The sequence below is a fragment of the Rattus norvegicus genome, chromosome 11, assembly GCF_021556685.1.
Source record: "Rattus norvegicus strain SHRSP/BbbUtx chromosome 11, alternate assembly SHRSP_T2T, whole genome shotgun sequence".
In the NCBI taxonomy this organism is placed as follows: Eukaryota; Metazoa; Chordata; class Mammalia; order Rodentia; family Muridae; genus Rattus; species Rattus norvegicus.
The window spans coordinates 46,702,649-46,725,274 of record NC_141544.1 but is presented as its reverse complement, the minus strand read 5'-3'; the positions used below and the strand labels follow the sequence as shown (position 1 = coordinate 46,725,274).

The 22,626-nt window shown below is 49.4% G+C and overlaps 1 protein-coding gene across 7 annotated transcripts in view; it reads right to left on the bottom strand.

Moving 5' to 3' along the window:
* Dop1b (DOP1 leucine zipper like protein B) overlaps positions 1–22,626 on the bottom strand; it is a 102,179-nt gene that overhangs the window by 2,964 nt on the left and 76,589 nt on the right. For 4 of the 7 annotated variants that reach the window (NM_001191660.2, XM_087576438.1, XM_087576439.1 and 1 more), the window contains 8 exon segments: positions 482–534; positions 1,133–1,269; positions 3,181–3,309; positions 4,432–4,493; positions 6,537–6,683; positions 6,783–6,892; positions 7,866–7,945; positions 12,953–13,097. In NM_001191660.2, coding sequence (NP_001178589.2) covers positions 482–534; positions 1,133–1,269; positions 3,181–3,309; positions 4,432–4,493; positions 6,537–6,683; positions 6,783–6,892; positions 7,866–7,945; positions 12,953–13,097 — 863 coding nt within the window. 7 annotated transcript variants of the gene reach the window in all.

Sequence of the window (22,626 nt, the reverse complement as noted above, 5' to 3'; positions counted from 1 at the left end):
CCCTGCTAGTGGATCTGGAGACAACGAGGCACCGTGGCGCATGCCTGTCGAGGGGCTGTGGGGACAAGAGGACTCATTCAAGGTTACCCTCAGGTACAGAGCCAGTTTGGAGACAAATGATGGTATATGAGACCCTGTCTGAAAACGAGAGAGAGGTTAGACTGGCTCTGCGGTTAAGAGCCATTGCTGCTGCTCTAGAGGATGCCACTTTGGTTCCCAGCACCCAACTGGAGAGCTCACGACTGCCTGTAACTCCAGGTCTGGGGGAAGTGATGTCTTCCACAGCCTTCCTCTGACACGGCATGGACATGGTGCATGTGCATACACACAGGCCCACATGCACACACATGAAATGAATGCCTACATCATAACACTGGCTGGGCCCCCACGAGGACTCCAGAGGACAGCAGGAGGTGTGGCAGTCACACCCCACATCTAACTCATCACCTGCCAGCGTGCACCTGGAGCTTACACGGCTTACCTCGACTCCTCTTCCTCTTTCAGATCTTCCTCAAGTTGTATGAATGTCTGGATCTTAGGGAGAAAATGGTATTCAAGTTACTCTTTGGGAGAGATCACGTTCGCCTAAGTTTATCTATGTAAAGAACAGCAGGCTAGGCAGTGGGTGCGTACATCTTTAATCCCAGCACTCCGGAGGCAGAGGCAGGGGGATCTCTGAGTTTTCGGCCAGCTTTGGAGAAACCCTATCTCCAAAAAAAAAAAAAAAAAAAAAAAAAAAAAAAAAAAAAAAAAAGAAAAGAAAAGAAAAGGAAACAAAAGGAAAAGAAATGAAACTAAGCCAACCCCTAGCAGATTTGAGAATGGAGCCAGACAGGGTGGAGTCCCAGGACTGATCAGCAGAACCACAAACCAACAGAAGGAAAATCACAGATAATATCAAAGTGTGCTTAGGTACAGGTAGGGCATCTCAAGTGTTCTGGAGGCAGAGGCAGGTGGATCTCTGTGAGTTTGAGGTCAGCCTGGTCTACAGAGCAAGATCCAGAATAGCCAGGGCTGCACAGAGAAACCCTGCCTTGAAATACCAAAAACTAACACCCCCGAAAAATAATAAAGAAAAGGAAAGGCATTTATAAAAGCGCCAATCCTGCCTAAAAGTGGAGCACGCACTCACCAGTTCAGAGACCATGATGGGCCACAGCGAGGTCAGGTGCTGGGGAGAGATTCTTAGCAGCAGAACTCTGAAAAAAAGAAACATCTGACCAGCAACTATGGACGTCTGTCCGACTCTGAGGTTGTCTGTCAGGCGCTCTAGGGAAAAGAAGATTTTAGAGAAGTCACACAAATATGCAGTTTGGGGTTCTGATTAGCTACGAAAGAAAAATAAAACTGTGATCAGTGTGGACGTTTTGACGACAACCCAGCGCAGAGACGAGTCCTAGCTTCCTACACAAGCCGGCCCACACGCCTGTACTCCCAGGTTGAGGCAGCATTGCCACACGTGCAGGGCCTGTCTGCTCCACATAGTGAGTTCTGTGCTAACCAGGACTATTGAGTGACCCCCACTCCTTGTCTTAAAAAAAAATAAGGAGGGGAGGATGGAGAGTGCAGCTTAGTAGGCCCAGTGCTGGGTGGAGGGTGCAGCTTAGTAGGCCCAGTGCTTGCCTAGCACGCATGGAATCACGCATGGCTTCTTCTTTTAGCACCACACAAAACGGGCATGGTAGCACCACCTATCATCCACAGAGAGTTTGAGGCCAGTCTGAGACTCCTGGGAAACAGGGAGAAGCAAAGGGTATGTGTTTGTGCCATAAACACCCAACAGGGTCTTGCTCTGTAGCCCAGGTTAGCTTCCACACATGAGCCTGCCTCAGCCTTCCACCTGTCCTGATGACAGTAAGTGCCCACATTATTGATGGCAGTCCACATGCCACGGACTTCATCTCATCCTCAAGCAGCCGTGACTGCGCCATCACCACCCGTATACCCATCTCTCCATTGCTGTCACCAAGGCAGCACTCTGAGCCGCTTGTACCCGGCTCTGGGCAGGGCCATCCCGGTTAGGACGGTGGCCGCTCAGGGTTAAGGCGTGCCTTGTGCTGCTGACAGCAGCTTCTAACTTAGAACCTAAGTCGAATCTGGCAACCCCTTGTCATGTCATGTACACTGTGTTAATTAAACTGTTCAAAGTGAAACTCCCCACTGGTGCTCCCCAAGGCTGTTTAAACAAACAAAACTCCTAGAAGCCATGTTTTTCCTACATTCTGGAGATCATTCTAAAGTGGCTCCTTCAACATCCCCTCATAGCATCCCCTTTCTCATCCTTTTTTTTTTTTTCTTTTTTTTGGAGCTGGGGACCGAAACCAGGGCCTTGCGCTTGCTAGGCAAGTGTTCTACCACTGAGCTAAATCCCCAACCCCCTCTCATCCCTTTTTAAAACATTCATTTTTATTCTCTTTAACTCTGTGGGCATGGTGGTGCACGCCTTTAATACCAGCACTTGGGAGGCAGAGGCAGGCAGATCTTTGTGAGTTCGAGGCCAGCCTGGTCTACAAAGTGAGTGCCAAGACAGTCAGGGCTACACAGAAAAACCCTGTCTCTAAATGAATGAATGAATGAAATGAAGTTTTGGGGGACAATATCTTGGGCTATTGTTTAGTGAATAGTGCAGGCATGTGTGTTTACACACTCACTATATCTGACCCTGCCGTAATGATACAACGCAGTAGCTATTGTGTTTTAAAAACAGGAACCTGCAGTTAGAAGGTTTCTGGCCTAAGCAAAGCCCAGTTTCTATATCACTACAACTCCCCTGGACCTCATGGGAAACAGGGAGGAGAAGGGATTTTCAAACTAAAAGGATTGGGGTGATGGGGTTGGGGATTTAGCTCAGTGGTAGAGCACTTGCCTAGCAAGCACAAGGCCTTGGGTTCGGTCCCCAGCTCCGAAAAAAAAAAAAAAAAAAGGATTGGGGTGCAACACCCACCCCCACATTAATCAGTGATTACCTACTCATGAGGGTAATCAAGCCCTCGTGGTGGGTTTGGTCCTAGCATAAAGGGACAAGGGGACAAGTCTGGTCCCTTCTGTGTTAGACACCCCTGGTCACATGCACGTCTGGACCTTCCAGGCCCCAGAGCTGTGACATCTTTGTTCACCATGAAATCCCCAGCAGCGCCATGTCTCCCTGGCGGATGCACACAGTCTGGGATGGGCTCCTACCTTGTATCAGCGGAAGGTAGAGGTGGTACTGGTCAAGCTCGCCACTGAAGACAGCAAAGGCCTGGCGCTTCAGCAGCATGGCCTTCTGCTCAAAGCTGGAGAAGAGTTTTAAGGAGCTGCTCTGCATGTCTGGAAAAACGCACAGCAGTCAGCTTGTGAGAGGAGCACATGGGGGAGAGTGGTGGGAGCATAATGGGGTTGGGGGGGGAGTGGTGGGAACACAGCAATGGGGGTTGTGGTGGGAGCACAGTGTGGGGGGGAAGCATAGGAGCACAACCTGGGGAATCCAATTATTTGTGACCCCCACTTCCTGTGTGAGGAAAGCACAGCAGAGAGTGGTGGGATCCAATTTGTGACCCCCACTTCCTGTGTGAGGAAAGCACAGCAGAGAGTGGTGGGATCCAATTTGTGACCCCCACTTCCTGTGTGAGGAAAGCACAGCAGAGAGTGGTGGGATCCAATTTGTGACCCATCCAAAAGTTAGGACCCCCTTTGAGAATGCATAGTAGTCAACCCTGCACTCCTTAAAACAAACCATCTCAGTCAGGCGCGGTGGCTCATGTCTATAATCACTCGGGCTATGCTAGCAGGATTGCCAGCAGTTTGAAGCCAGCCTGGGCTATAGAATGAGTTCCAGGTACTCTGGGCCAAAGGGCAAGACCTTTTCAACAACAAAATGCCAAAACCAAACAATTCCACCAAGTCCAATTTGTGCCCCCAAACAACAACGAAACCAATCCACTCATTTCAGTAACGACACACAGTGTCAGGAGTCAGGAAAGAGTGGGAGGTGTGGACATGGTCATCTAAGTTGGGCATCGAGGTGCTGACTCATAACCTTGGCATTTGGAGGCCAAGGCATAAAGATTGAGGGTGTGAAGACAGCCACCTACAGAGAGAGACTCCACCTGAAAACTAGAGGCATTCGTAATAAATGATAGCAGACTCACGACCTTCAACTAAAGGCGGCCAGCTGTGGCCTAAAGGCTTTCAGCAGCACCGTCTACCGGAAGCTGGGACACACAGGGCAGTCAAGGCCTGCCAACAGCTCTCCACTCAGCATCACAGAAGTCTGCCGGGCCAGAGTGTGCTGTGCATATCTTTAGCCCCAGCACTGGGAGGCAGAGCTACACAGGTCTCTGCGAGTTCAAGGCCAAGTTCCTGAACGGCCAGGGCCACATGGAGAGAGTCGGACGGGGTAGAAACTCAGCATGAGGGCACCACAAGTGTGACAACTGACTAGAGACTTACTCATCAAATCCTTAAACATTGTCTTCTCGTGAGTCAGAAGATGGTCGATGATGGACTTCCAGCTGGATGTACGAAAAGGCACAATTAGTTAAATATGCGTCTGATGACAGTTTGATAACAAGCATCAAGAAAATAACATGCCTCCGACGCCTCCAAGAGCTGCTAAACCGCTCTGCGGGGCTGAGAGATGGCTGTGTGAGCCTGAGGAGGCCCCAAGCTCAAACTGCAGCACTGGGTAAAAGCCAGGCCTGGATGCTCACTCACGAATGCAGCCCCAGCACGGCAGAGAAGGAGACGGAGACCACGGGCTTGCTGGCTGCTAGCCTTGCATATGGTTCAGTGAGACCCTGTCTCACAGTGGAGGGTGACAGCTAGAGCAGGACATCAGACATCCACCTCTGGCCTCTGCACACGTGTACACTGGAGCATGAACACCCCACAATATACCATGTCCCCCGTCCCATGCATATACAACCCCCAAGCCCCCACACATATACTACATTCTCCCCCACAGAAAATGAGTCTGTAAAACGTTAGGAAAAAGAAATCTGCTCTCTGGAATCTTGTCACCCACATTTGTCAGAACATGGTGTGGGAATGGAGTCATGTGGGAATGTTGAGTGTTTGTGAGACCACTCCAAGAAAACAAAAGTATCATGACCTCAGTTTTCTCAGAACACAGAACTGCGTGTTCCCATGTTCCTCCGTGGTGTAATGGACAGGGAGTCTACCTCAGACTCCTCATTATTGCTGCTGCTATTCAATCAAGTGCCTCAGCTTCCCTTCACACGTGCAGCTCTACGAGGAACACGTTTCCCCGTGTGCAGCTCGTCCGTGTTGTGTACAGCTTGACCTCATGAGAACACTCACTCAGGTGACTGTCCTTAACCCTCAGAGTGTAAGCTGTGCTCTGAGTGAGTTGGCTGTGCATGAGTTATCAGTTCCATTATCTCGGGTCCCACTCTCTACAGAGGTGACACCCTCATGGTTTTAGTAGGAGGAACTGGCCAAGCAAAGGCCTTTCTCATAACCCCAACCTATGGAGTGAAATGAATGTCTCCAGCTCTCCATAAAGGAAACAACACAGAGCAGGGCAAGAGCGCTAAAGAGCACTAATACCGTGTCCTCAGTATTCCTGGACCTGTGCTCCATCCCGAGTCCACATGCTCAGAGACAATGGCTCCTACAGGTTGTCCTCTAATCTCCACACACACATGCACACACACACACGCATGTGTGCACACACACACGCATGTGTGCACACACACACTCACACACACACACGATTAAATGAAATACCACTTTAATGCAGTGTGGCTGGGTTGGTAAAATGGTTGCCGCACAAGCCTAAGGGCTTGAGTCTGAATCTGTGTGTGGTGCAAAAAGTGAACTTCCAGCCTCCAGCTGTGCATACACACAAGCTCATATAATCACACTCACTCAAAGCACACATACACATACCCCCCAGGAAGCCTGGGCTTCAGGAGGCCCTGAGCAGGCTTCCTGCTCTCTGAGGAAAAGGCACAGGAACATCTTGCTCAGTGTCTTGTCCCCTAGGGTCTCCATGTCCCTCACCCACTACTGTCATGGTGTGCATGAGCCAGCAAGCCAGGCAGACATACTGCCAGAGACATTCTGGGCTCTGGGCTCAATAGGGCCAAGTCTTTCATGATGGAGATGAACGTATTCCTGAACCTTCCATCATACTCTTTACCAATGACAGGCTCTCTTAATCCTTTGATAAAGGGTTACCTCGGTATTTTGAAGGATTAACATCTTCTCAGCAAAGACAGGACTAACATGACCAACATGACAGGGACATCCAAGGAGCTGAGGTGACACAATGGTCTACTTTCATTTCCGCTCCACGGGTCATGCACCCAAGCACTGAAGACTCTGAGTACATGGGGTTTTGTTTTCTTTTGTTTGTTTTGTTTTTCAAAACATGGTTTCTCTGTGTAGCTCTGGCTGTCCTGGAACTCTGTAGCCCAGGCTGGCCCATAACTCACTCAGTAGACCAGGCTGGCCTGAGAGAGCTGCCTGCTCCTGCTTCCTGAGATCTGGGATTAAAGAGAGCACATGTTTATAGAAACACAGTTTCTTACTGAACACAAGAAGAATCCATCTGAAAGAAAGCAGGGTCCAAAAACAGTTCTAGCACCTCCTTCTTCCATGCCCGTTTGCTGTAGGCGTAGCCGCTCAGGGAGCTCAGCAGCTGGGCGCCGGCTCGGAAGCTGGGGGCGTTGTATGCACTAAGGGAAGAGAATGCAGGGTCAAAGAAAACTTCTCAGAGGACACGCATGATGTGGGCGCGCGTGATGACAGTGTGTGAGCGTGTGAGCAAGCGTCACCTGTGATTGCGTAGGTAAGGAAACACGTAGTACAGCAAACGGGAGATCAACGGCACTGCCCTCTCTTTCTCATCGCTGCGATAAACCATGTCCAGGAGAGAGGCCAGAACCTAAAAGAAATGAGGCAGAATTCCTTTAAGAAAACAAGACATGGGGGTTGGGGATTTAGCTCAGTGGTAGAGCGCTTGCCTAGGAAGCGTAAGGCCCTGGGTTTGGTCCCCAGCTCCGAAAAAAAGAACCAAAAAAAAAAAAAAAGAAAAGAAAACAAGACATGGGGCTGGAGAGATGGCTCAGTGGTTAAGAGCACTGACTGTTCTTCCAGGGGACCCAGTAGCAGGTCACGACTGTTAACTCTGGTTCCAGGGAATCCAATACCCTAATACAGACATACATGCAGGCAAGGTACCAATGCACAGAAAAACAAACAAAAAACAGATCAATAATATACTTTTGAAAAAAGAAGAAAACAAGAGACACTGGGCTATGGTGGCATACACCTTTAATCCCAGCACATGGAAAATGGAGGCCAGTAGATCTCTGTGAGTTCAAAGCCAGCCTGGTCTAGACAGTGAGTTAAAAAAGCCAGGTTTATACAGAAAAACCCTGTCTTGAACCACTCCCTGTGCCCCCCCCCAAAAAAAAGAAAACAGAGACTTCTGCAGTGGCAAGCCAAGTGCCACGCTACAATCTGGCGCTGTTCTAGTGTGATCTGGGGTGTCACCGAGACCCATATGTTGCAGCCCGTGGAGTTGCTCTAAGGGAGGCCTGGTTGGGGGAAGCTCACTGGCACCATACCCTTGCTTCCCACATACCACAAGGCGAGCACTGTGTGCCTCTTCAGCAACACAGCCAGCCGACTGGGCTAAAGCCTCCAACACCCTGAGCCAGCAGACCTTTCCTTCCTGTAAAATGAGTTCCTCAGGTATTTTGTTGCAGCAACAGAAAGCTGGCTGACACAAGGTCTAGACCTCAGAACTGGCAGAAGGGGGCAGCCATATGGCACCCAGAATGAATACATGCCTTCAAAAGGATGCTTCAAGGCAGCAAGCATTTTCACAAGGGACAAGTCAGGTGCATCTTTACCTCTGCCAGGAGAGAGAGCGCTTGCACACTGTAAATGGAGGGGGCAGAGGCGGATACCATGGTGGAGGCCGCAGCAGCATCTGCTGACAGAAAGAAGAGTCTGCTTAGCTCTGAGGAGCTGTACACTTGCTTCCTTCCCCAAAGCACTTTCACTCTGACTGCAGTTAGCAGTCCATGTCTGCTCCTGTTTATTGCTGTGATAGAGAGCACGATCAGAAACAACCCGGGAGGGAAATGCTCATGACATCGCCCAGGGCTACAGAGAAACACTGGAAAGCCAACCTCCCACCTTCCACGCTGTCCTCCGTGAAGGGAAGCTGGGGCAGGAGCCTGGAAGCCGAGGCCATGGAGGGTGCTGCTGACTGGCTTGCTCCCCAAGGCTTGCTCAGCCAGCTTTCTTACAGAATCAAAGACCACTATCCCTAATTAGTCAGGCCCTCCTGTATAAATCATTTATCAAGAAAGTGTCCTATAGTCTTGCCTACAGCCAATCTGTGGAGACATTAACCAACTGTAGTTCCTCTTCCCAGACAAACCAGGACAAAGAACTTGGATCAAACAGACCAGAAACAGCTTGCTGCCTCCAGGTCCTTTTGGGTGAGCAGCTGGCATTTTGGTCTCTGAGCTCAGCTCTGCTCCAGGTCTAGGTCCTTGTCGCAGCCCTGACGAGCTTTCACTGTTGAGCTTCTGCAGGGTGCCATTTTCCATCTCCACATAACATCCTGCCTCTCATCCACCCAGCAAATGTCCTTTTCTTGCCTGCTTCTCTCTCCCTCAGGAGAACCCACCTAGGAAGGGGAAATGCTTGCTAAGCCCAGCAAGCTCAGGTCTGATTATGGCTTGTCCCCTCTGGAATGACCACATGGTCAGTGAAACTCCAACGTGAATTTACTGAAAGCAGCAGATACAGAGGTGGAGTCATCTAGAATGAACACCTATCGTGGGACCGACAGGTGAGCTACATGCTTGCTCTCTGTGTCAGGTCGGGTCGGCTGGAGCTGCCGACTTAATCCCTGTAAAGTTGGTTAAGGATTCTCCCATTCCTTCTCCATGTGATTCTTTATCAATATTGCTGTTCAATAAATATAGAGCAAAGTCCTTTGTCAAATAGCCACACAACAGTCAGACAGACATAGGGACAGAGTCACAGTCAGCCTTCAGGCAGGCACACATTTAGACTCACACAACAGAAGACAGAAAACAGGGAGAGTTCACACCTGGACTCGCTCTTGTGTAAAGGACTCCAAGGAGAAGGGTTTTTACGTCTTTCAGTAATGTAACACCAATGTGTTCTTGGTGACTCAGGGTAACTCACTAAAACCTCCTTCCTACCTGAATAAAATTGTCTTTGCAGATACTCTTCCAGGCTTCTGCTCTTGCACAAAGTGGCCTTACTCACAGCAGTTAAAGTGATGCTTTTTTAAGATGGGCGTAACTGCATGACCACCCCCAACTACTAGGGCAGCGTGGGATCCTACCCAGCCGGCTCGCCTTGAGCAGTGTCACGATTCTATACCCAGCCGGCTCGCCTTCCTTCAGCTTCCAGCCTCCGTCTTTTTTTCTGAACTCTCATCAAGGAGAGACCAGAGGGCCATGGCCCAAGAGGACCAGCTTCTTCCTCACCCTCCAGATTAAAACACAAGTCCGGTAGCTTTTGCTGCCCAGGAGCAGGCTCAAGGCTAGATCTGGGCTATCACATAGCAACTGTGGACCAATCAGCCACTCTGTCTGTCTTCCCACTGACCACCCTTCACTAACTCTTCAGAGCTTTAAAGTCCCAGTCCCAAAGATGAGACAGGACTGTGGATCCCTCCTCTGACGTGCATGGTCCTCCCTGTGTGTCTGCTGTGGATGTGATTCCTCACCCTTCCCACCCCCAGCAAACACCTTCCTTCAGCTGCTGTGCCTTCAGCTGCTGGTTCTATCTCCAGCGCTTAAGATCTGTCTACTGTTACCTGCTGTGCTTCAGATTTTCCTGCCTTTCCCACTCTTTAACTGGCAGAGCAACAAATCCGATCAACACTCCTAGGCCATCAACTGGGGCTGGAGAGATGGCTCGGCTCGGCGGTTAAGAGCACTGGCTGCTCTACAGAGGGCCAAGGTTCAACTCCCAGTACCCAGTGGCAGCTCACAACCATCTGTGACTACAGTTCTAGGAGATTCAACACCTTCTCTGGCTTCTGTGGGCACGTGACAAACATGTGGTACATAGACACGCATACAGACAAAACACACACAACACACAACAAACACAAACAGAAGACACTGGTCTTCTAATACAGGAATCTCAACCTAAGCCTCCCCGGTTGAATGGCACTGGAGTGCAAACACAAGGGAGCCCTGCACAACACACGCACATCAATGGGGGGAAACGCTCGCCCACTCTTTCTCTAGCCAGCACAGACGTAACTGCTGAGCACTTCCGAGTGCTGCTATGGCATTTGCTCACTCACACAGCACTGCCAGCTTCCAGTCTATGCCTTCTAGGAACTGAAAGGAGCTGTGATGCCTTACCACAGGACTGTCCTCAGGTTGGATTTAATTACTGAGCAACAGACAGGCAACCACAGTTAGTGCAACAGTCGGTGTAGCTGTGGTGGGCACACACCTTAAGCAGCACTCAAAGGAAGAGCCAAGGCAAAGCAGCTGGAGTGCAGGGTATGGTGGGGGCGGGTGTTCTTTCCCGACAACCACAGCACCATCAGGGAGAGCATAATTATTGGCTTAAAGTAGCAAATGAAGGGGCTGGAAGAGAGAGAGCTCAGTCAACAAAGTGCTTGTCACAGAATCATGAAGTCTAGGCTGGACCCCAGCTTAGAGGCTGGGTCACGTAACCCTCAGTGCTGGGGAGAGAGGAAGGTGGGTCTTAGAAGTCAGTGGCCAGCCAACTAGCCCACTCAGCAAGTTCAGGTCCCAGGGAGAATACTAGTCTCAAAAAAGAAGACAGGGGACAACTTCCGAAGAGGTTGACCTCTGGACACTGCCCAGCTCCCTGCCCCTCCTTGTTCTGGGAAGAGAATTCCTGTTTGGGTGGCAGGGCACACCATATGGCTCCACTCCTTTCAAACAAAAGTGTGTGCATGCCTGGCTGACTGCGGGTGTGCGGGAACCTCCCACACACACCGCAGTCTAGGTTCGTGCAGGGATTGTCAGGATGAGTCAGACTGCCTATCTGCATCCTCAGGCCCACACGGGGTGGGACTCGGATCAGGGCCTGGCATAGCCATCTCAGGGAAGCAAGAAGGACTGCAGTAGATGGGAACTGCTGAGGGCACCCACAGCCGGACAGTGACTTTGGAATACTTGTTCCTAAATGGTGGTGTCTTCATCAGTCCTCTGCTCAGGGCTCAGGGAGCAGAAGAGGGGGTGAGGTAAAAAGCCTGTGAGAGCCAAAGGGACGGATGACACCAAGGGAACAGTGTCTTCAGAGACAACAGTGTGTGCGCGCGCGCGCGCGCGCGCGCGCGCGCACACACACACACACACACACACACACGCACGCACACACACAAGAACTCAGAGGCTGGCAGCACAGGCACAAGCAAGATGGGGTCTCAGCACCAAGAGGGGAACTGAACACAATCCCCCTGCCCACCCCTAACGGAGAAGCTTCTCCAATTGATGTAAGCTCACAACGGGAAGGTTTGTTTCCCCCAGTGGAGCCTCCCAGGCCCAGCAGCACATGCTCAATACAAAACGTACTCGCTAGTATTTGTGTAGATTTGTCTCGGGTGGCGGCTCTGTAGGGCAGTTCTGTTTGTCTTACTGTCCTTTTTCTTGTGTATTATGGTTTCTGGCAATTTTGTGCTTTCCTGGTCTTTGTTTAGTGTGTCTGTGTGCTTGTGTGCATTGCTTTTTCTTTCTCTTTTTTTTCCCACTGTTTTCTTGTTTGTTTGCCTGTTTGCTAAAGAAGGGGGAGAGAGAGAGATCTCGGAGTTGGGTGAGGTGGGAGGAGTTGGGGAGAGCCATGAAGAATATAGTCTGAAAATATTATTTTCAATCAGAAACATGTAAAACAGCATGAACAGGTGCAGTCACTTACGTCACCAGCACATGGGTTTTGGGGATGTGGTGCGGTGGCTGCCTGGGCCCATGAACAGGCTGAAAGGCAGCATGCCTGTGCGTGTGCTTGGATGTGTGTCACTTCCCAGTGCCTCCTGACGCTCTTTCGAGGGTGAGAGAGTGTGAACGGCACATGTTGGAGAGTACAACCCCATGTTCTGATGATGTGTGAATCCCAGCCAGGCGCACTAACACCACTCCCTTCCCGCACAGACCCTGTCTTCTCCCTGTGTGTGTGCTAGGACGGCTGAATGAACATTGCATACGGTCCAAAGAATGGCGTGAGCAATGCTTTGGGGAACAGGGAAAGGCTCTAGAGGAAAGGCAGAGAGCGCTTTACCTCAGGTACACTTTGTTCCCTGGATAGTTCTCGGAGGTGACTTTGTGCCTCCTGTGACAAACATTTATTCAATTTATAGGACACGTTTATTCTCGTTGGATGTCAGATTGCAGCTATTGAGCCCAATCTGGTCCGTGTGCACTGAATCTGGACATGGCCTCTGCTTTGCTCTTGTGCTTTCCCAGGTGAACTATATAGCGTGTGCCAGGCAACTGTGTTCCCACTGGCGTGTCTTGAGGAAGTTTGGGAAAGGGCTCCTCTGTTGATATTTTGTATGTGCTTACTGGTGTTTTTTTTTTTTTTTTTTTTTTTTTTTTTTTTCTTTTTTTCGGAGCTGGGGACGGAACCCAGGGCCTTGCGCTTGCTAGGCAAGTGCTCTACTGCTGAGCTAAATCCCCAACCCCTGGTGGGTTTTTTTTTAACGTGCTTTTCTGAACTCAAACGACCTTCCTTGGATCACTGCCTTTCTTGTTACATCTGTGTATAAAAGTACACTGGAATGGAAGTGAGTCTGTCTACAGCACCAGACCATAGTCTGCCCCATTCTTTCAGGTCCTCAGATCTCAAGTCTCGAAGAAGCAGATCTGTATAGGTCTATGAAGTCGACAGAATCCCTTTTACTTAAAAACAAAACCTCAGACCCTTGGCAGAAGGGAGCGTTTCCTCCCACCCCTCCTCCACATACCGCACACATCTTCATCTGCATCAGAATCTTCCAGGGAGACCTGAGGCTGGGCTTTCACCTCCAGATTCCTGCTGAGCCAGCTGGTTTGTTCCAAGGATGAGCCAGCAATGGTTCCTACAGCCTCCAGGATTCTCTGAGTGATTTCCTGGAGAGCCAGCAGAAGCAAAACGGACTTAGTTAGGAGGGGAAAGGTGCCAGTGCACAACGCCACCCTCTCACAGGTACAGGGCACAGACCACCGCGTGAGTTACTGAGGCACCATTAGACTTGCAGTGAGCCACACTGAGAGGTGAAAGGCGGCTGTGGTGACAGATTTTAGTAACAGGTTCTCGACCTACAAATATCAAGTGCACACATCAACATCAAACTCCGTAGCTGTTTCCTGCCTAGGCTTTGGACCCTCGTGCGCACCGAACACTGACAGACACTTCGAGTCTTCTCTTAGCGCATGGTGCAGTGCTGTTGCTCTGTCAGCCGACAGATAAAGACATGGGGTTCAGAAGTGTGCAGGAGTGATGGGAAAGATCTGCTTTCTGGTTCTCTTGGATCGTGGTTTGTGTGGTGTGAACTGAATGCTACGGGAAGCCACCGTTACTAAGCTGCTGGACTTAGGACTTTCCGAAGTTGCGTGGACTGCCAGGCCACAGCGACAGTCGACGGAGTCATGTGCTGACTCTGTCCACTGGCAGCGAAGTGATGATCCTCACATAGAAGTAGACAACATGGACTATTCTGCAACTGTCCCGGAAAGGAGAGACTATGGGCAGATTTCCCCCTCAGCCTTGTTCTCCTCAGCCTGTCTCTGTCTGCAGAACCCGTCCTCTGCTCAGCTCACTCTGTTTTATGGGACAAAGCATGGCCTTATTCTAGAATCACAATAAAGCCAGTCAAGATCTTTATAAATTGGGCTAGAGAGATGGCTCAGTGGTTAAGGTCACCGACTGCTCTTTCAGAGGTCCTGAGCTCAAATCCCAGCAACCACATGGTGGCTCATAACCATCTGTAATAAGATCTAATATACTCTTCTGGTGTGCTTGAAGATAGCTATAGTGTACTTATATATAATAAATAAGTAAATTAAAAAAAATCTTTATAAATTATGCTGTGTGCTGGGGCGCATGCTTGAAACTCCAACACTTGGTAGGCAGGCGGAGAGCATTCAGCCAGGGCTCTGCAGAGAGACTGTATCTTAAACTAAGATGTCTTTAAAATAAACTGCTGTGGTTTTGCTATTTGTAGGAATAGGAAATACGTCTTTTAGTAATGTAAGAAGAAACAGAATTAAATAAAGTAGGCTGGGCTGGGTGAGTGTCCAGCATTTACAATTAGAAGCATCATCAGTGAGTCTGGCCAGGTTCTGGGCTAGGATATCATGTAAGCAGGAGGGCTGTGTTCAAATCTCCAGAACCTATCGAGAGGGCTGGGCCTGGCCAAAATCATGTCTGTGATCTCAGTGCTGTTGGGAGTGGATGGAAGGATGGAAGGATTACTGGCCTTGCTTGGAGGCCAGTCTAGCTCCAGGTTCAGTGAGAGGCAGACTGTCTCAATGAGGTAAGGCAATAGACTGACAGAGGAAGACACTTAATGTTCTCCTCTGGCCTTTGCATGTGTGTACATGCAAATACATGTGAATATACCCCCCCCCACACACACACAAAACGTCTGGTCAGGAACTGGAGATGTAACTCAGTTGAGTGAGTACCCTCATCAAAGCCCTTGGTTTGATCCCCAGCACTGTATAAAGGCACAAAGCCGGCTGTGGGGGTGCACCTGCAATCCTAGCTCTAGAAGGTGGAGGCCAGAGGCTTACAAGTTCAAGGTCACCCTCAGCTACACCACACTTTGTCTCGAAGAAGACTTTAGGTCAGCAGCCTGAGTGGGTCCCCAGCACTGTCACCAGCGTCTCCAGGGAAGAGTGTCTGTCCACAGTGCTGAGGGAAACCCTGTGACAATGGACAGGGTTGTTTTTACTTCCCTCAATAGCCATTTATTGTTAGCTTTGTCTTACTCAGCACCTCTGGGGCTGTCAGGGAATATGTGAACTGAGCAGAGCACTAGCTCTACTGAAGTTCAGACATCATCAGAGGCATAGGAGACCTCACTGCCACCAAGTCAGAAAAGTACAGGAACAGGGAGAGGCAGTGGCCTCAGCTAGAGACAATGTCTTGCCTTTCCTGCTGACAGGAAATCTCAACACCACAGATGAAGCCAAAACTGCCCGAAACATGCAATACATGCTATGCTACAGATCAGATATCTTAAATAAGGATGTTAGTCGTTCATGTTAGCATATGCTAACTGTGTTTACTTACTTAGGGCCAAAGGGACCTATGGACTGGAGTTTCAGGAAGCCCTATGAGTGAACATTCCTGAAAAGCCGTGTTTAGCTGTGAACAAAACTCCTGGATGGACTTCCTGTGTCTACGGAGACTGAAAGGCCGGTTGGAATTTCAGAGCGGTGGAGAGGTCAGGATTCTGTAGGTTCAGAGCGTAATTACTTCTCTGCATGCACGCACGCATGCACGCACGTTACTTCAACTGGCTATGAGGGTGTTTTGCTATGTTTTCAGCCATTCACTGCTGTCCCAGCAGGTGCTGGCAGCATGGCTGTGTGGTCATTTCTATAGCCCACAAGATCTGCTTTCTATGTGTAAATGTTAGGTGATCACCGATTCTTTGAGATTACTGTGTTGAAAGTGGGAGGGCTAGCAGACAAGCCTTGTTTGTATCAGGAAGGGGAGATGCTGTGGATGGATAAAGAGCTAGAAGCTGGTGCTGGAGGAGAACAGAGTACAGCTGAGAGGTACCACAGAGAGAACCACACAGTGGAGTCTCAGTGGCAGACTGCATCTGGTTGGCTAGCTGAGGGAGTGTGCCCAGCAAAAAGGCTGACAACAGGCTCATACTATACAGATGTCTCAGCGTCTTTATTATGAAACCCCAAGTGGGACCCCCAAAAGCCCCCACAATGTACAGGGCTGATTTTAGTGTCTGGAACAGCCACCCCTTGTCCACTCTGTATCTGAACTAACACTGGGACAGTAGCTTCCTTCCACTGAACCGAGAGTTAGGAAAGCTGTCAGACAGCATCTTAGGCCTGTCAACACAGCCTCCTCCATCTCCTCACCCCTGCCGTTCTGGTGTACCCACTGATGTTGCCTGGATTTATGACTTTGTTCTGTAAAACTAAAAATTCTGTGAAACTCCTTCCACATTAGAACATAGAATTTGGGGTAACTTAAATCTGTGTTCCTAGGCCATGGGTCCCTTAAAATGGCTCCAGAATGAACTATCTTAATCCCTTTAAGATGAGAGCTATTAACCAGGAGGTGGTGGCACACGCCTTTAATCCCAGCACCAGGAGGCAGAGACAGGGGGATCTCTGAGTTTGCCAGCCTGGTCTACAGAGTGAGTTCCAGGATACCAGGACTACACAGAGAAACCCTGTCTTGAAAAACAAAACAAAATAAAACAAAACAACAACAAAGATGATTGCTGTGGCTTTCACACTGAAGCCTCTCAGTCCAAAGCCTGGGTAGCCAAGGCTCCACAGAGAAAAGAGAGGCATAGACAGAGACTCATCTGGGTCGGGCATGGTGCCACTGGCTTGTGATTTCAGTATTCAGGAGGCTAAATGGAGAGAAACGAATGCCCAGAGAATGAGACTAGCCTGGACTACTCGGGGAGACTCAGTTTCAAAGAACCAAAACAATACAGCAGCGCCTCCCAACAATGCCCTGGCCAAGACAAAACCCACACAAATGACCTAGGGCTTGTGAGGGGCATCTAAGGTTCAATTACGAGTAACTGTGTTGGGGGACAACGAGGATGGAGACCACTGGTCACATCTCTCTCTCCATCTTGTCCTCTCTGTTCTGCATGAGTCCCTTTATTTTTCTTCAAGATGCCAGTGGATAAACATCTTTATGACATGGGCTAAAACTACCCTAAGCAATGCCAACTGTAAATTGTCACCTTGCCAGACTGTGCCCCTCATGTGAGGGCTACCACAGAACCAGTGCTGATGCCACAGCCAGGCCACACCTTAGCCAGGCCTGCCATGAGCATCCCCTGCCTATGCCTTAATTGATGTTCTGTGTAAACCTAGAGTGCCTGTTAGGGCTCTGAGGAGGGCCTGGGGACACAAGGCCTTTGTTTGTGCTTGTGGCTGGTGCACTGGGACCAGTATTCAAGCTTAGCTTGATGGGGCTTCTAGCAGTTCCTGTTCTTGTTGCTGTGACCAAATAACTGAAAACAAACCTTGTAAGGCCAGGGGGATGGGGCGAAAGGTGGAGGAGGTGGGGGTGGGGATGTTGGTAATTCCAGCTTACATTTTGAAGTGGTAATTCTTTCTCAGTGGGGACCAGCTGGATATACTGAATTCACCTCAGAAGCAGAGAGCAAACAGGAAGTGGAGCAGGAGGCGGAGAGCAAAAACAGGAAGTCGAGCAGGAGGCAGAGAGCAAAAACAGGAAGTGGAGCAGGAGGCAGAGAGCAAAAACAGGAAGTGGAGCAGGAGGCAGAGAGCAAAAACAGGAAGTGGGGCAGGAGGCAGAAAGCAAACAGGAAGTGGGGCAGGAAGCAGAGAGCAAACAGGAAGTGGGGCAGGAGGCAGAGAGCAAACAGGAAGTAGGGCCTAGCTATAAAGCCTTAAGGCTCTGTCACTGAGATCCTTCCTCCAGAGACTCCCACTTCTGATGGTTCCATATTCTTCCCCAACAGTGCCACCAGCCAGGGCCCATGTTGAAGCATGCGCGCACGCACACACACACACACCACACACGCACACACACACACACACACACACACACCACGCACACACAGACACACACACACCACACACACACACACACACACCAGGCACACACAGACACACACACACCACACACACACACCACACACACACGCACACACACACACACACACACACACACCAGGCACACACAGACACACACACGCACACACACACACACCACACACGCACACACACACACCACGCACACACAGACACACACACACCACACACACACGCACACACACACACACACACACCAGGCACACACAGACACACACACACCACACACACACACACCACACACACACGCACACACACACACACACACCAGGCACACACAGACACACACACGCACACACACACACACGCACACACTGACACACACACACCACACACTCGCACATACGCACACACACACGTGCGCACACACGCACACACACATGCATCTCCCTCCTCATCCCCCCTCATCTTACACTGCGAAGCAAAAAAACCCAACAAAATAAAAGCCAGTCATTTTACAGTGCTATGTTAACCCCTAACATTTTGATCTGCTTGTGAGAAAAATGGTCTCTTCTAGTTTTGGCTTCCTGGATATATCACGCTAGGAGCAAAAGTGGCCACCTCCAAAACCCAAACCCTGTCCTGTGCCAAGAGGTTTATCTCAGTGACTGAGGCCAGTAGCTCAGCCCCTGGCTGTGTTTGCTGGCCCTGACCTTTTAGAAGGCAACACCACTGCTTTGGGCAAAGCAGAGGCAACCAAAATTGAGAGGCAAACTCTCCACTGAGTTTAGGCCAAAACTGTAAATAAATCTACTCTCCTATTTACATAAATATATTACTTTATTTTTCTGTTACTGTGGGCAAGTGTTCTAACCCGAAGCCAGTCCTTGTGGCAGGGGCCTCTGGGAGGACTGTCCATGAATGGACAATTCTTGGCAGGTCACTTGGATGTGTTGATGCTTTCTGTCCTTGGACAAAGGTGTGTCAAGAGGCAGAAAAGACGAACTGCCTAGCAACTGGACAAGCTGATTTGCCTAGAAGATTCTTGGGCCAGCCAAGCTGCCTGGGAGAGGCTTAGGTCAACTGAGGTCCAGGAAAGAGGTTCTCAACAACACTTGAGCTGCGTGCAGACTGTGCAGTGCGCTCAGGTTCCCAGCTTTTGTGAGCTGTCACTCATGCTAGGGTGGGCCCTGCTGATGTCTCTGAATAACTTCTGTCCTGTAAGTGACCACAATATAAAACTCACTGATCACCAGGCTGGACTCTGGTGGGATTCTTCCTTTGGTCTGTCATCTGTTCCTATCTGGGGTAAGTAGATGTGTGTTCACACCTCCTCAGAAACAGCGTTACACAACAGACTATATGTTAAGTGCAGACATAAACTGGGTTCTAGAGGATTGTAATTAAGTGCTATTTATATTTTCCAGATTTTTTTAAACTCAAGCAATATAATTTTGTTTGGTCTTTTTCCTTGTGCCCAGACTAAAGTAGGCACAAATACATTCACTTAAAAGGCACAAAGAACACACAGGCAAGCCATCAGCGAAGCCCTGAGCAATTATAAAAGCTCTAAGCCATCCTGGGAGGTCTGTAAATGTATGAGGAAGAATTCATATCTAATTTATAGTTGGCTATATATTCTAAGCATATGTATTCTACAGGTATGCACATATAGAAGACCAGAATCCTGAACTTTATGCTTAGAACAATGCTTTCTCAGATGGCCATGGCAGTCCCCAGCGGTGTAACCGCGAGTAGGTTGGTAGGTTGGTACCTGTGGGGAGGAGGGGCTTCAGTAGGAACAGGAGGGGGGTGAGAGGGTATTGGTAAATAAATTCCATCAAGACATCCTATGAAAATGTCAAAGAAAAATTTTTACAAATTAAAAACTGGTCTCCTTTTAATAACACACACACACACACACACACACACACACACACACACACACACACACACACACGCATGCACCCTGGATTTAAATTAAGGAACAAAGGTTTTTACAGAGCAAGAAAAGCTCTTGTGGATTTCTCTCTCTTTTTTTTTTTTCTTAGAGAAATTAAATCTTAAGAAAATCACTTTATTGGGGCTGGAGAGATGGCTCAGTGGTTAAGAGCACTGACTATGTTTCTCAAGGTCCTGAGTTCAATTTCCAGCACCCACATGGTGGCTCACAACCACCTGTAATGGGATCCAAAGCCCTCTACAGCTACAGTGTACCCATATACATAAATAAATCTAAAAAATAAAAACCCCAAAAAACAAAACAAAACAAAAAAACCCCGACTATATTTAAGATTCTGTTTTTTTAAGGCTGGCTTGAAAAATCTCTCTCCCTCTCCCTCTCCTTCTCCCTCTCCCTCAGGTATCACATACGACAGGCTGGTCTGCCATCCAGGCTGTGCAAGCTCATCTAGCATAGTGCTGCAGAGTGGATGTGTGGGGCCAGCAGAAAGTAGGGTTGCCAGACCCCCTGGGGCTGGAAACACAACAGTATGAGCTGCCTGATATGAGTGCAACTGTATCTAAGTGACTGTCTCTTGTGAGCTTCCCACAACCTTTACAACATTTGTAAAGTCTACTTAATTGGTTAAAGGATTAAGAGAAACTCAATCCTAGTAGGGAACTTGTAACTTTGTTATACTAGACCCAACATTTTCTACCTGGTTTTTGTTCACTATGATGCGCTTTCTTGAAAAACCCAAGTAGCACTTTCATCCTTGTTTATATAATAGGACTCTTTTTGTTTGTTTTTCAAGATTTCTCTGTGTAGCCCTGGCTGTCCTGGAACTCACTCTATAGACCCTGTTGGCCCCAAACTCAGAGATCTGTCTGCTTCTGCCTCCCAAGTGCTGGGATTACAGGCCTGTGTCACCACCAGCAGCCTAGAAGGGCTCTTAACGGATAATTCTTTTTTTTAAACAAAATGTATTTTAATTTACTTTTCTATGTGCATGGGTGTTTTGCCTACATGTATGCCTGTGCAGCTCATATGTGCCTGATACCCATGGTGTTAGGGCTCAGTGACAGAGCACCTCGACAGCTCCGGGCCAAGGTATGCCACAAAAACCACATCGTGCAATAGATCTCACACAGAGGTTACCTAGGAGGGCCATGGATCGAAAGGCCACTCAGAGTGGGATGAGAGGGGGGAGGGGGGAAAGAACAGAGTATGTGACGGCAGGGACCTTTTAAAGGGCATTTGGTGACTGGTGATGATGTAGCTTAGCTAGTGCTCAGTTGCTGAAGGCATGCTGGAGGAAATGCCTGACTTCTAACCCATGGGGCCATAAAAGGGCACTGACCCCCTGGATCTGGCATTGCAAATGGTTGAGATGCTCCTCTCTGTATTAGTATACAGGCGCTCTGCCGGCTACCCTTGAGGCCCTGGCAACTACTTGTGACGTGACCTGCTGCCACAAGGTGCACAGGTGTGTCCTGCTTGCAGAAGGTCCCACCAGCCACTCAGCAGCTGTCTGTTCTCAGGGCCTGCCTGCCTGCCTGCCTGCCTGCCTGTCTGTCTCCCCCTCTTTCTCTCTCTCTGTCCTTTCTCTTCCCTCATGGCTCTGCTTCCATCTGTCTGCCATCTACATCCCCTCCCCCCCAAGCATTTTACATGGATCCATTGTGTAGCATAACTTCTCAGGGACACACTTTGGCATGGGGATGTCAAAGGTACCTCCTCATCCCCATTATATTTTATAACAACGTGGGTGCTGGGAACTGAACTTGGGTCCCCTGTAGGAGGAACTGAAGAATTAAAATTTCAAAAAGTTAGGACGTGCCTGAGAGGGTGTTAGAGATAGGACCTGCCAAACCAGCTATCAGCCCCAAGGACATTGACCATCTGTAGCCACCCCCTCCCCTTCCTTCACCCCCCTGAGTGAGATGAGCCACCCTACCTGCCTGCCGAGCTGCTAGAGAGCACGTACACCTTGCTGATGTAATTTCGTGCCGAAAGTAACTGTGTACCATTTGAATTGACCAATCATGTGTAACCACGAGAATGCCCCTATATAACCCCCCCCCCCCCGAGTTTGGAAGCTCGGGGTCGATTCCTCTGTCTCCTGTGTGGGATACGTGTCGACCCGGGATCCCGCTAACCCGGGATCTCGTTAATAAAAGCTACCTCCTGCTGTTACATCAAGATGGCTACTCGTGATTCCTGGGGGCACCCCATCCTACGATTGGAGCGAGAGACGCGGCTCCCCGTTTAGGGGTACGCTCTTTCAGAACAAGTGTTCTTGGCCACTGACCCAACTCTCCAGTCCCAACACTCTCAAAGGTATCCTGAGGGAACTGAGCTTTGTGAACTGATGATCCCAGAAAAAAAGCTACCACACTCTTGTTAGACACCGAGGGCTGTGGAGACTTGGAATATAGAGCTGAGGTCTCTCTGGACTGCCGTTAGTTCAGTATCAGAATTCATTTCCACACCACTGACTGACTTAACGTCCTTTCAACTACCAGACAAAACCCAGAAAAGCTAAAGACATGATCTGATAGCCTCTAACCTTAGTCGAGATCTTGGCCTGCCATCACCTGGCTGCCCGATGCCCCCACTGACTACTGAGTGTGCCTTGCTCTATGGCTTTCTTGTTCTTGTGACAATGAAAGGCCATCCAATTGCTTCTGGTATTGGAGCACATCATTCACAGCAACCCAAAGCTGTGCTCCGGGCCAGGGCCACTCATCTGGCCCAGAGTAAACTCTGACTCCCTTTGAGGAATGTGCTTAGCATTGGCTGCTTGTTTTAGAGTAATTTAAATTTAACTCTGCCCTGTCTGTAATTCCACAGGAGTAACTTTGTCCTATGGTGCTGTCACTTTAGGTGGACTCCAGGGGAACTCCAGGGCCACCTCTTTGTCATTACCAGGACAGA